The 14,328-nt window shown below is 41.2% G+C and overlaps 1 protein-coding gene across 3 annotated transcripts in view; it reads right to left on the bottom strand.

Annotated features, from left to right (window-relative positions):
• Positions 1-13,093, bottom strand: part of COP1 (COP1 E3 ubiquitin ligase) — a 118,637-nt gene extending 105,544 nt beyond the window's left edge. For all 3 annotated transcript variants that reach the window (XM_054587726.1, XM_054587728.1, XM_054587727.1), the window contains exon 1: positions 12,426-13,093. In XM_054587726.1, coding sequence (XP_054443701.1) covers positions 12,426-12,844 — 419 coding nt within the window. In that variant the 5' untranslated portion in view covers positions 12,845-13,093. The remainder of the gene's footprint in view (positions 1-12,425) is intronic.
• Between the last annotated feature and the right edge of the window lie 1,235 nt (positions 13,094-14,328).

Raw genomic sequence — 14,328 nt, 5'->3', positions numbered from 1 at the left:
TGAGTTACAGAAATGGTCAAACTTAGGCCCACACTCTTAGCCACGACTGTGTACTACTCCCAGACACTACGAGTTAAATACCAAGTCCTACCAACTATGACAGACTTCTGGTCACTGAAGGGTAATTATTAATCTCTGAAAAGACACTGTCTACCAGAAAAATGCAAAGACTTATAAAAAAATATTTCCCTTTATCTTCCCCTCTTCTTCCTTCCAAAAACTTGGGTGAAGTGTCGAGAGATACAACAGCCATCCCATGACCCCGAAGATAAAAACCATAAACTAGGAAGAGAGGATACTGGTTTCTTGATGACAGCCCCAGCCCCAGCCCCAGCCATGGAGCCGCTGCTCCAGCCATGGACTGCCTGCCCCTGGACCTCACACTACAGGAGAAAAGTCAATCCTCATTTGTGTAAGCCAGTATTTACCAAGATTTGTGTCACTGGCACACAAATCAAATTTTACTGGTAATACATGACACTTAAACTGTAAATGAAAATTCACCCACTCCTTCAAGGAAAATTTCTAGGCATGAATACTATCTGAAGAGTGTGAGGCTATACAAAAAGTTATAAAATCTCAATGCTACCCAAGTTCAGAGTTTAACCATGTATATGTAGTGTGTTGGCTTATTAGACTCCATTGATTTTGTCAAGCTGACTCTGCTAGACTGAGAAGACAAAATCTCCTAAAGGTGGGGATTCGATACTTTTCTTTTGAAACAAAGTCTTCATCTTGCTCCTGCTTGATGGAGTTAAGGAAGCTGGGTTAGGGACCCTCTTGACGGGTGTGGAAGAGCTTACAGGCTGCTCTGTGATTCCAGTTTGAAGCTGAAGGATGCTGAAGAGCAGACCTGGGATGGAGATTTTATTTCATAGGTACAGTTGGTCCCTGCTCGGTGCTCAACACGGTTACCTTAAGGCTCAAAACCCAGAGTGGAGGTGACGTTTATCTCCCCCACCACATTTTTTAAGAACTTTATTAGTTTTTTAGAGCATGTTTTGGTTATAACAAAACTGAGTGAAAAGAAGAGAAAAGAGGACTATAATACACGTCATATAATGTGTTGCACTAACACTAAAAGTTGCATGCAGTACCTAAAAATAAATTATCCGATCAGTTTAGCAGGAACTTTTAAGAAATAGCTTTTGAGTAACATGTGAATTAAAGAGACGAAAGTTTCCATTTTTTTCATCAAAAGCTAGCTTTTTAACCACATTAAAAGTCAAGACTTGCAGCAAAAATGGAATTCAACTGAAATTAACCCTAGGTATGCCACCTATACTTTCCTGACCTTGGCAAATGGTTTAATCTTTCTAATCCTGTTTTCTCCGTTTGTATAACTGGCATAATATTTACATGATAGAGTCACAGAACTGATTAATACAATAGATTAAGTACTCAGTACAATTCCTGGTATAAACAGTAGATAAATACACAAAAAGAAAATATGTAAAAGTCTGTATCAGTGATAGAAACTTGGGGAGAGTGGTATCCACCCACGCTAAAAACTTCACGGAATTCATATTATAAATAAGTAGAGTAGATAAAGGAGGGCAAGGACTGACCTACCACTCCCCTTCCCAAGAAAAGGCTGAAAGAGCAAAGAAATTACATAAACATAGAGGAGATCCTAACAAAACACCACTAACTCTTCCCAATTTTGAAGTGCAAAAACGTACCCAGAGTAGGTTCTTGGAAAAACTGTAATCAGTTCATTTAGTACCCATTCCACTCCGCCAACCAACAGCATGAGCTAGAAGACCTAAGCACATATACACGCATAGCTAGTATATAAATTGGCAGCCAGGCCAAGCATCATACAGATATCTGAAATTTTATACAACCCAAAAAAACTTTACACAGACCCCCCCCAGAAAATGTTTACAGACCCATCAAATGAAAGGAGGAAATCACAAATAAATTAAACCCCCTGCTGGGCCTGTTCATATCTCCCAAAGCACCATAACACAATCAATTCTTGTATATCAACATGCAAAACAGAAAATTCAATAGAAAAAAATGGGGAGAAAAGTGAATTCCTAATTCATAAAAGGGGAAACACACTGCCTTTCAAGTATACAGAAAGATGCTCCAACTCACTAGCAACCAAAAATGCAAATTAAAACAATAAAATACTCTTTGTTCCCATTCAATTATTAGAAAATTGGAATGCCAAGTATGTTAGGCAGCTTATGGAAAAACAAGAATCTTCATGCAGACACATTCTAGGAACCAACCCGGATTGAATATTCATATGCTCATGACCACATAATCCCACTCTTAAGGTTACATTTGAACAGATGTATACAGCTATACATCCCTGAGTACATGTATGTATACTGTATGTCTATAAGTGTAAATTTACATATAGTTGTGCATGTATTAATGTGTACATATGTGGTGGGAGGGGTGGTGTACAGCCAAGAAAAACACCCACATCTGTCAATGGAGAGGTATGAGAACACTTGCAACAAGCCACGTACTTACTGTGGCAGAGAATTAGAGGCAGCCTTATGCTCATAGTTACTAGAATGGAGAAGCAAAATGTACTTAGATATATACTATAAAACATCACCAACAGTCATAAGCAATGAACCAAAACTACATAGAGCAACATAGCTAAATACTTTGTCAAGTGAAAACAGAAATGAAAATGATGTCTGTGGCATGATGCAATTTATATACACTTCAAACATGCAAAAAATACATTATTTTACAGGGCTACATACAAAGACATACATAAATCACAACAGGATAGAAAACAAAAAGAGGCCAGGGGAATAAAAATGAAGTGGAGGGAGAAATCCAATCCCTTAATCAACAGCACCTAAAAATGTCATCAATAGTAAGACGTATCATTATATATTACTCAAAAAGAAACAGCTCCACTAATTAAACTATGATAATACTTTCTTACCAGTCAGGAATTTTACTTTGTTTCTCTAAAAAGCTCTTTTAGACTTAAACAAGTTTTATTATATATCACTCTTGTGAGGGAAAAAAATGCATAAACTCACACACACACATAATTCAGGGTTTTCCTACAAATTCTCATTCTTCAGTGTCTCACTTTTCTGAATGAATATTTGACTAACTCACTGATATCCAGATTTCCCCACACAATATATTCCATTACTTTGGTGAGGCAGCATTTTATGTAAGAGAACTAAAGCCACTGGTGTTGGGATGTTAAGCCAGGTTTACACTTAGCCAGGTAAACTAAGTATGACTCCAGCTTCAGGAATGTTGCTGGGCACGTCCAATTCACCACATCCCAGAATCTCCTCCACCCCTCACTCCCACATACAAACATTTACTTCATAGGGAATAAAACAGTAATTCACAATTGTCTCAGAAACTTCCTTCCAATCGCTGAAACCTTTATTAAAATTTTGAGGCAGGCAGTTTCTGTATTCACACACCTGCAAAAAATGGCAGATATTACATCCAATGGCCAGTTAGCCAACAGGAGTTTTTTAAAATTCCATCATCTATAACACATAACCCACTTTTTCAGAGATGTCAACATGTGAAATAAGAAAAAATGTTCAATTCACAAAGAAATATAAAAAGGTAAAACAAAGCAAAAGAGGAGCCTTGGATGGGCTGATGAACACAGGGAAACACAATTAGCTCACTCTACACTCGAGGTCAAAATTGAACGGCAAGCAAAGTACCCACTTACTGTACACACTTAGAAAGCTGGAGGTGGGAGGAGTAAAGGCAACACTGTTTCATATACTGGCCACAGGCAGCACAGTTCTGATCTCTTTGAGGGAAGATGAACGAATGAAGTGATGGGCACTGTATCACAGACCCAGTTTTTTGCTTTTACACAAAGCTTCACAGACCCAAGGAAAGAGAACTCAAGCGCAGAACCACCACCTCACCGAGTCCAGGAAGGGTTAAGGGAGGGAAATTACAGGGCAGGATACCACAGAGGAAGGAGCTACAAGGAGAAAGAATTCTACAATCTATACAGGGTTCCAGTCAAGTCCACCGCCGAATACTACTACTCACACACGTGCAGGGTAAAACTCCACAAGATCAGTTATAACCAGGGAGCTATGAAAACACAGGGCATTCATTAGTAGTGTCATTAGTAGCAGAGCTAATAATCTAGCTCTAGAAAAATGGCTCCTCATAATCTACCTCAAAATTTTTTAATTTAAAATTTTTAATCCTCAAAAGGACCAAACTGATATGGAAGTAACTTAACTTCATTCTAAAGTCCAACACTATAAATGAAGAAAATAAAATCTAAAATGTATCATTCAATAACAGAAAGTTTAAAATGTCTACTATCCACCCTGGCTGGTGTGGCTCAGTGGATTGAGCACCGGCCTACGGAGCAAGAGGTCACCAGTTTGATTCCCAGATTTCAGAAGAACAAATATTACCAGTCAAGGCACGTGCCTGGGTTGCAGGCCAAGTCCCTGGTAGGGGACACGTAAGGCAGTCACACACTGATGTTTCTCTACCTCTCTTTCTCTCTCCCTTTCTCTAAAAATAAATAAGTAAAATATTTAAAAGTAAAATAAAATGTCTACTATCCAATAAATAAATTACTATACATGTGAAATAACAGCAAACATGACCCATAAATGAGGAAGACCATTCAAGGGAAACAAATATAAATAAATAATGGATTTAGCAGAAAAGGACTTCAAAACATACATTACAAATATGCTCAAGGGCTTAAAGGAACACATGAATATAACTAAGAGGAAAATGGAAGACATACAAAGAACTAATTGGAACTCTAGAGCTGAAAAATACAGTACCTGAAAACATAGCAAAAGACATGGAAACTGTAAGAGAGGGTATAATGCAATTGCAAGAAGTTTAAAAAAAAAAACATCAGAGACACAGGATCATTTCTGTGAGTTCATCAATGAATGAAACATAAGTTAAGGAAAGAAACAGTTAATCTGAAAATAGGCCAATAGACATTACCTAAGTGATATGAAAGAAACCTTAAAATGAAAGTTATAAATCTCTAAAATGCTCATCAATTCTACGCAGGACATGAGTCATCCTTGGTCCAGTAGATCCACACTGTATATGCTTAGTGGCCATCTCAGTCATCAAAAGAGAGAGACCACATTCATACAACTTTTATTACAGTGTATTATCTAATTGATTTATTTCAGTAGTTATTTTTGTTAATGTCTTACTGTTCCTACATTATAAATTAAACTTTATCATAGGTGTGAACGTACAGGAAAAAACATAGTACATATCTACAAGGGTGAGCAAAAGTAGGTTTAGAGTTATGAGTACATGAAGCAGTTTATTCTTGTTTTATTATTAGTGATATGTTGTTTTCCATATGAACTGTAAAGCTGCTTTTGCCCACCCCTGTATACAGGATCCAGCAGAAGTAATGCCCACTTATGTGGTTGGTAGGGTATGTGAATGTCTTGCACAAAGTAGATAGCAAATTGAACATTTTACCTAAAACATCATATGGTGTGCTTGAGTGTGATATTGTTATGTTTCAGAAATACATGCTCATGATTTTCTAATAAAAAGGGGCATTATTTGTGCCGCACCCTCTATAAGGTCGGTACTATCTACGGTTCCAGGCATCTACTGGAGGTCCTGGAATTTAACCCTGGAGACAAGGGGGACTACTGTACTAACACTGGACTAAACGGACTTCAGAAGAATATTACCAGGAATAAACAGGGGCATTTCAAAATAACAATGGGATCAATTTACCAACTCTAAATGTGTGTACCCCTCTAACAAAGCTTCAAAATACATGAAGAAAAAGCTGGCAGAATTAAGAGATAACCAAAGGCACAATCAATCATAGATGGAATAAAGATTGTAACTCCCCTCTTTCAGTAATTAATAGAACAAGTATACAGAAAAATAAACTGGAGTATAGAAAATTTACACAACACATCAACCAATTTGATTTCTTGACATTTATAGAATATAACAGCCTACACACAGCAGAATATTCATTTTTTTCAAGTGCATATGGAACATTAACCAAGATGTGGACCACAAAACAAGTCTCAATATATTTAAAAGGACTAAATTCATATAAATCATATTCTCTGAACCAAGCTGAATATATCAGAAATCAGTAATAATATAATATCCAGAAAATTCTCAATTAGAAATTAAACATATTTCTACATAACCTATGATTCAAATAAGAAATCACCATGTTAAACAATTTCTGAGAGAGGGCACAAAGTCATAAACCGTAAAAGAAAGAGTCAATAAGCTGGACATAAAATTTAAAACTTTCACACTTCAAAAGACACTTAAGAAAATTAACAGGTAAGCAACAGACTGGGAGAACATATCACAGTACACAGAAATGGCAAAAGATTTGTATACAGAATTTATAGAGAACCTTACAACTTAAGAGAAAAATGGACAGAAGATTAGAACACTTCATAAAAAAATATGCAAATGGAAAATAAGCTCAACATCATCAGTCATTAAGGTAATGCAAATTATGACAATCAGAATCTACTACACACCCACTAGGATGACTAAAACTTGAAAGACTGAAAACATCAAGTGTTGACAAAGACGTGGAACTGGAAATCTTATATGGTACTCCTGCAAAACGATGCAGTCGCTTCAGAAAACGGTTTTTGCAGTTTCCTATAATGTTAAACATACACTTGGCCATACAAGCCTGCAATATGCAAGATATGCGAAGACATGTTCACACAGAAACCTGAATGTAACTGTTTACAACAGTTTTCTCCACAATCACCAAAAACTAAAAACAAAGAAATTCAAGGATCTTTTAACTGATAAATACACAACAAATTATGTTATATTCAAATAGTGTAATACTACTCAGCAATTAAAAAAACAATTACTGATACATTCAATATTATTGAATCTCAAATACATTGTGCCAAATGGTGCCAAATGAAAGAAGTGAGACACAAAAGACTATGTACTGAATGACTTCCTTAATAAAAATCCTAGAAAAGCCAAAGTTATAGTGATAGAAAACAGACCAGATCGCTGGCTGCCAGGTGTCAGAGGTAAGGTTTGAAGACAGAGTGCAAGTGAACGCTCTAGGGTGATAGAAATGATTTATATCTTGATTAGGGTGGTGGTTACGCAGATGTATTAATTTGGCAAAACTTATAAAACTATACACTTAAAACTGGTATCTTCTATTGTATGCAAATTATATCTTAATAAAGCTGATTTTAAACAAAATCTCCAGCCTTTGAATAAAGGCAAGGGAACGTAATGGTTAAGAACCTGAGCTCTGAGCCATAATGTCTGAATTTAATACTGATAACACCATTATTACCTGCATGAACTGAGACAGGTAACATAACCTCTTTAACCCTCACTTCCTCGTCTACTAAATGGGAATTATAAAAGTATCTGTATCAAACAGTTGCTGCAATGATTAAATAAGTAATGTTAAACCCTTACAATGGTGCGTAGCAAGTAACAACTTATATATAGTATTATATGGAAGACGCAGTATTACTATTGTAAGCAGTGCACCAAATCAACTGTTAATACAGCACATTCAATCTTCACTTTAGAGTGGACTTGACATGTATGACCTTTGAGTTTCAAGGAGCCCCCAAAACAGTAATCTGTGATTTTTACCAAACTCACTTTGCCCCATCATCTCTGTCTGAGCCAAATGCCCATCCTTGAACTAAGGCTGAGTAAGGCCAAGGGGTTCCAATGCCCTGGATTACTTGGGCCTGAGATCATGCGTGCCAGCTCTGAATTTGGGGACAAAGAGCACCCACCCCCAACCACACAGACTAGGGGGAGGAAAAGAAGAATTCCCACAGATAATGCCAGAAATACAACGAACAGAAATCAGACCATCTATTACAATACATTTTTCTCTCTACATAGAAAGACAAAAATCAGTCCATGAAACATAATTATAAAAATTGAAAGGACAATTAGTTTATATTTGAGAATATGAAGAGGAAAGATGTTATTCAATGAAAATATTATTTGGGATGGTAGGGACCTATACAAACAAAAATAGAACCTGATACATACATATAGGAAGAAAGGCAGAGGACAAAAAACCAAGGAAGGGGAAAAGCAAAGTGGGGGAGACACCCCATGTTAAAAACAAGTCAAGAATTTAAGAATCATTTTCATCTTTTATAGTACAAATTTTAACAGGAAAGAGAAGAATGACAAAGCGTTTCCCGCAAGCTACAGAGGCTTTGAGGGAGGACTTCAGGTTGAAATTATTTAGAATAGAAAGAAATCACCATCAAGAACAAACATGCATATGTAAGGAATAAAAACGAGCAACAAGGTTTAAGGCTGTAGTTATTTTAACAATTCTTAAATGGAATCTGGTCACCTAAGTAGTTTTGGTTCATTATGAAGAAAGATTGTAGAAAGACAAGGTAGCCTCCAATCAGCACATTTCTTTGGTAAGGAACTACTACTGCACGAGTACCTCCCCCTCTCAATTTATAGACCCGAATTCAAGTTAATAGTCTTTCATATCCTGCTTCATGATCATCTTTTCATATCCTCTACCACTGCATTCACCTAAGCCTTCTGCTGACACTATGCTGACAGAAGGACCGTAATGAACTGCTCTGACCTGACATCATCCCCAGAGTTCCTTTCACCCCCATTGTCATCCAAATGGCATAAATGTCACAAAGCAAAAGAATCAAGTTTTGTTTTGCAGATTCAAGGAAGTTCTTGACTGATGTTGCTATAACAACAATGTAATGAATTATAGTTTACTTCAGCAGTTGAATAGGCTTTAACATTTCTTAAAAACACTTTTTAATAGTTTGAAAGACTCGGTAACAAGAATGAATGGTCACAGGTTTCATCCTTAGCGCTGAATGTGATTTACAGGTAATGGCTGCCCAGGGGGCAAGGCAGTGAGACAGCATCCAAATTCAGAAGAGTATTTAACAGCTGAGTGAAGAAACGATGCCAGGATATGACACAATTGTATGGTTAAAAAGTATTTCTTCGTATTAAATCGTGAGCTCCTTCAGGATAGTCTATTATTAATAGTTTGACACGAGAGACAGTGACATATATAATAAATGTAATACCTATTTAATGTAGATCCTACCTACTTTATATCAGACAGATAATTAGAGCTAACCTTCCCAGAAGGGGCTACGATCTTCTTGAAAACACTGATTTCTGCTGCAGCTTAAGAGAATTACTGGGACTTGCCAATGTAGAACAGAACATCTCGGCTGGGAGGGCTGATGCAGAGGCCGCAGTAATGTGACAGAATAAAAGAAGTCATCTTCCAAATGCAGGCTGGACTCAAGAAACTTGAGTTAAGTGGGTATCATGTAAGAAAAATTTGAAAAATCTAAGTAACGAAGACTTCCTTTGAATGCCAAAGATTTTTCCAACTCCAAGCTAAACATTTCTCTCTTCTGCACTACAGATTCTCTATAAATCACTGTTAGAATTACCTGCAGTTTGAATATGTGTACTCTCAATCCTTTGTATGAAAGAAATATTAAAGAGAAAACTACAAATCCCTAAAATGCTCATCAATTCTGCAATTAAGTATAAAACTTATTTTCAAATATGACGTAAGTCAAGAGAGACCAATATGTGTTACTGAATATTAGGCATTTGACTTTAAATCAACTGTTCTCAGGGAGAAGACATGTCATTATCACTGGGGGAGCTTTTGCAAACTACACTGCCCGCTCCAGCCTCCAATTCTGATATGTCCTCCCAGGATGTAAGCAGGCAGACAGGCGCGGGGAGAGAGAGATTAGGGATAAAAAAATTGATCTCATGTGGTTATGAAACAGCTGTTTCCCTCCAATCTACCACATTTAAAAACTGCTAGGCTAAATACATGTACTCAAACCCATGGATCGAGGGTTTTCTAATTCCATACAAAGAAAGCTCTAAGTTGAGAGTTGGGAGATCTGAGTTCTCATTTTGCCCCTTAGCTGTCCATTAACTTCTTTGTATCTCAAACAAAATATGGTATTAGTATATTAAAATTGAAAGTTTATATAACTTCACAGAATTGCTGTAAAGACAAACTGCCATGTGAAGTGTAAACATCTTTAAAATGTAATGCATGAGGAATTATTGTCGTTATTCAAACTTCAGCCTCACTTAGATGTAAAAGCATGGAGTAACCGGGATTGGTTCAGTTTGACCTTGAAGCATACAAGACCAGACCAACCACCAGGAGACGATTAGAAATGAAAAGGATTCCTTGAGCCTTGCCTAATCCTTATCTTCCTACTCCCAAGGACTAGCCAAATCAAATCTAGCTTGAGAAGCAGGAAACTGGGTTTCCATTAATGAATTCTTCTGAATAGTCAATCTCACCAGAAAAAGAAATAATGGAATAAATAGATTCTTAAGGCAAAATATTTGGAATTCTTAACTGAAAACTCTCACGGGACACTTCTATATCAGAATATTAAAGAAAACATAGTAATCGAATCAACGGGGCTAGAACGTAGACGCTGGAATGAAACTTTTAAAAAGTAGGTGGCAGACTAATAAAAATTTATATAACCTTACCCCTAAAAGAAAGAAAAAAAGTGCCAGCAACTTAATTCCTCCATCCCTCTCCAATTTCCTATAAAATAGCCTATAGTAGTAAGTACAATGAAACTCCATGGGGCCTGGCAGACAAATAAATATCGACTGGATTCCCTAATTCTCACATCTGTCATTACTACTGTACAGGTTTTACATATAGTAGTGTACATCTGCCTACTATATGGATGCTGGCACGTTTCCTTTTCGCCTGCTAAAAACTGAAATGCAAATGGCAACTAAAAAGACAAATGAATCCTGCAAATTCCCGCTTTGTTTCACTATCTTCTACTTTATCACATGGCCCTCTCCACTTAGTATGAGCACACACACTTCTCACACCCAGCCATAAGCTACTTAAGTTATTTATGAGTAACAATCACAATTATAGCCATTTCAATGAAAAATGAATGAAACCAGAATAACTTAAGACAAAAGCAAAAATAGGAATAGACATTATTAACCACAAGAACCAGAAACTATGAGTCCAGTCAATAACTTCCTGTCATATTTACAGCTGACCGTTGAACAACACAGGGGCTAGGGGCACCGAGACCCCCCTCCCCACACCGCCCCCAGTTGAAAATCCACTTGTAACTTCTGACCCTTCACTTGGTGGATTCAAGCCATCAGAGATGGAAAACAGCATTTTCCATCCTCGGTTGGGTATGCGAAAAATACTGTTTTCATTCAGCATTGGTTGAATTCCCAGATGCAAAACGACGGATACAAGGAGGGACTGTATTTATTGGGGGGAAAAATGCAAGTATAAATGGACCGAAGCACTTCAAACTCCTGTGTTCAAGGGTCAACTGTTACGACACCAACTCAGACCATCCTCCACCCTGAAGTGAATCAACTTCCCCTATAATGACAGTGCAAGCCAACTTCCTACATCACCAACACTCTGTCTACAATTTCCTCCAGAGGAAAAGCACAAAATCCTACCAGTTCCCACTCAACTGAACGCCATTCCTTGCTCACAATTGCACCATTCAGGTTGTGTTCTGGACACAAATCCAATGAAAATCCCAAAACACTCTCAACGAGACAATCAGCTCCACCGTTCACTTACTACGCCTAACCCCTCTACGTCACATATCCTAAACTAATACGACCGTGTGTCAGTCAACAGGCCACCTATGCTGGCCAAGTGTCTCATACCTTCTCGTAGCTAGCCTTTCTCAAATCACAAATTCCAGTATTCTCTGATGCATTACACAAGGGCAGCGGCTAATCCGGCACGTGGATGAGGCTAGAGGGTGGTTCCCTCTATCAAGACATTCAGCTAAGTGAAAGTTTTTGGTGCACAGACGTTCTTGACTCCAGCAGCATCAGCAGCAGACTTAAAAGGGAGCTGCCCTTTGGAAATAGGAGATATGTATACGTACACACCACGGATACTTACACGAAATGCTACTTCTCCTTATGACATCCATACCTATGCTTAGGGCACCATCTACCCTACTTTCAATAAGCAAATTCTGGTCAACAACTCCGTCCCTCGGCAGCCCAGGAAGCTTAACCCTCTCCCTTTGCAAGTTCAATTCACTTCCAGAGGCAATCCGCGCTGATGGGAAGGTGCCTCATTCAGCAGACAGCCAGAAAATTCAAGGCCCAACCTCCTCGCCGAACTTTCTCCCCCTAAGCACCAGCATTATTTTGACTTTCCATCTCGCCCCCGCCCCTTATCTCTTATTCTCTAAACTCCCCTCCTTCCGTCCCCACCAGTACTTAGAACCCCCGCATCTCAGACCCAACCAGCAGCTCGAATCCCCCTGCAGCACCGAAAGCCCACCTCGCCCCGGACCCACCAGCCCGAAGAGCAGAAGCTCAGACTTGAGCGACGGGAGGGGGCTGCTCTTCAAACCCACCATACGAAGTCGTTGCTTTTGTCCTCGTAGGAGTTGATGAGCCCGTTGCAGAGGGGGGCGAGCAGAGGTCGCTTCCTGCTGCCGCTGCCGAGGCTGGAGCCGCTCCCTCCTCCGCCGGCGCTGGGCCTGGCCGCGCAGGTGAGCCGGGTCAGGCCCGCGGACACCACCCCGCCGCCGCTCCCGCCGCCGCTGCCGGAGACGGCAGCCGCCACCAACACAGGCCGCACCGGGCCCCCGAGGCCGCCGGAGCCCGCGGCCTGGGCCGCCCCGCCGGACACCAGCGCCGCCGCCGAAGCCGCCACGGACGGGGGCGACGGGGAAGAGGATAAGGACGAGGAGGCGGAAGTCACCGAGGAGGCCGCCGAGGAGCCGGGGCTGGTCCCGGCGGAGCCCGACCCGGCCTGGCGGCTCCCGGACATCGTGACTCCCTCCCCTCCGGCCGGACGCTCGGAGGAGAGGGACCGCGACCCGCCGCCGCCGCCCCTGCCCTCCGCCTCAGTGCATCCTGAGGACGCGCGCCACGCCAGGAGGTGGGGCTGAGGAACAATAAAGTTGATTTTTGTAAGGCGACCACACAGCAGCGTCCGACGGGAGGGGGCGGAGGAAACTAATCAAGCGGAGTGGAAACCACTACCGCTCTCGAGGCCGCCGCCGCTGCGGTGCTTGCCGCAGCCAACCCGGGCGCGCCGAGGGCAGACCGTGCGCGTGCGCGGGCGGCGGAAGGGGCGGGAGCGGCGGGGCATACGACTTCAGATGCGGCCCGGGCGGTGCTCATACACGCACTGCGCGCGCCCGGCGACGGTGGCCGCTTGGCAACGACGGCAGCCCTCGACGAGAGCTGTTTTTGTTCGTGACGTACTGTAGGGCAGGCTTTTTTAATGGGTGACCAGGCGGAGGAGAGTGGAATGAATGGTCGGGGTGGCAGAGTGATTGGAGGGGAAACCCTCAAACAGCGATTGCGCACGCGCAGCCGGGTTACCCAGGGTCCCGTTCCAGACGGAGAAGAGCGGCGCCGGCGCGGAGTGGCCGAACCACGCAGGCGCGCGGGAGAACCGCATTCCTGAACGTGAAGAGGGAGCGGTCCCTGTCGCGGGAGAGGCAGGCTGTGTAACCCGGGGGCGAAGGCACGGCAGGTGCTTGCGAATAGGGAATTGAAGGCCCTGTACCCTGGGCGCGCAGAAAAGACCCAGAAGCTCCGAGCAGTTGAAAGCACTGGACTGGGAGGCAGGGACTCCAGACTGCTGTTTGAAGCCATTCCACAGTATCGTGAGGAATAAATTAAGATGAAGTCAGTCAACAGTGCATTGTAAGTGGAAAACGTTGTAGCAAATGTTACCAATTTTATGGGTTCAACCGTGAACTCCCTCCTCCGTTTTGAAAAGTTATTTACCAAATTAAGCATATCAACAATGGGAGGACAGAGTATACTTATCAGAGCACAGCTCAGTCAGACCCCCGTTTAATGTGGATCTGATATAATTCTAGCACAAAACAAGTAAGCCTGGCGTTTAAAACCGCCAGAAAATGTGCGATTTTTGGTAGGCTTTTTGGAATATTGAGAATTGAGTACAGATTTTCATTTGCCTTTGAGAATCCCTGAGATTCTTGGGGATGTACATTGGAAACAGCTGAACGGGGTGATTTTTGGTATTCTTCCTAATTCGATCATTCCATGATTCTTAAACGGAAAGCTCACAGATTTAATTTTCCCGAGGTTTGAAGACTAGGGACAAGGGCCTTTCCCTAGGCACAGCTGTCCATGCCGAGGGGGCAGGGCCAGGGGAGGGCCTAGATGGAGTCCCTGCACCGAGCCCAGCCGTTCACCTGGGCAGTGAGCCACCTGAGGGCCACCGTCCTCCTCAGCGCTGCCTCAGCGGCTCACACCCCATTTCCAGCTCAGGTT

The sequence above is a fragment of the Pteronotus mesoamericanus genome, unplaced genomic scaffold (genome assembly GCF_021234165.1).
Source record: "Pteronotus mesoamericanus isolate MK-2021 breed Mesoamerican mustached bat unplaced genomic scaffold, CSHL_Meso_final scaffold_1186, whole genome shotgun sequence".
Classification (NCBI taxonomy): Eukaryota; Metazoa; Chordata; class Mammalia; order Chiroptera; family Mormoopidae; genus Pteronotus; species Pteronotus mesoamericanus.
This window is presented reverse-complemented; position numbering and strand designations above follow the sequence as displayed.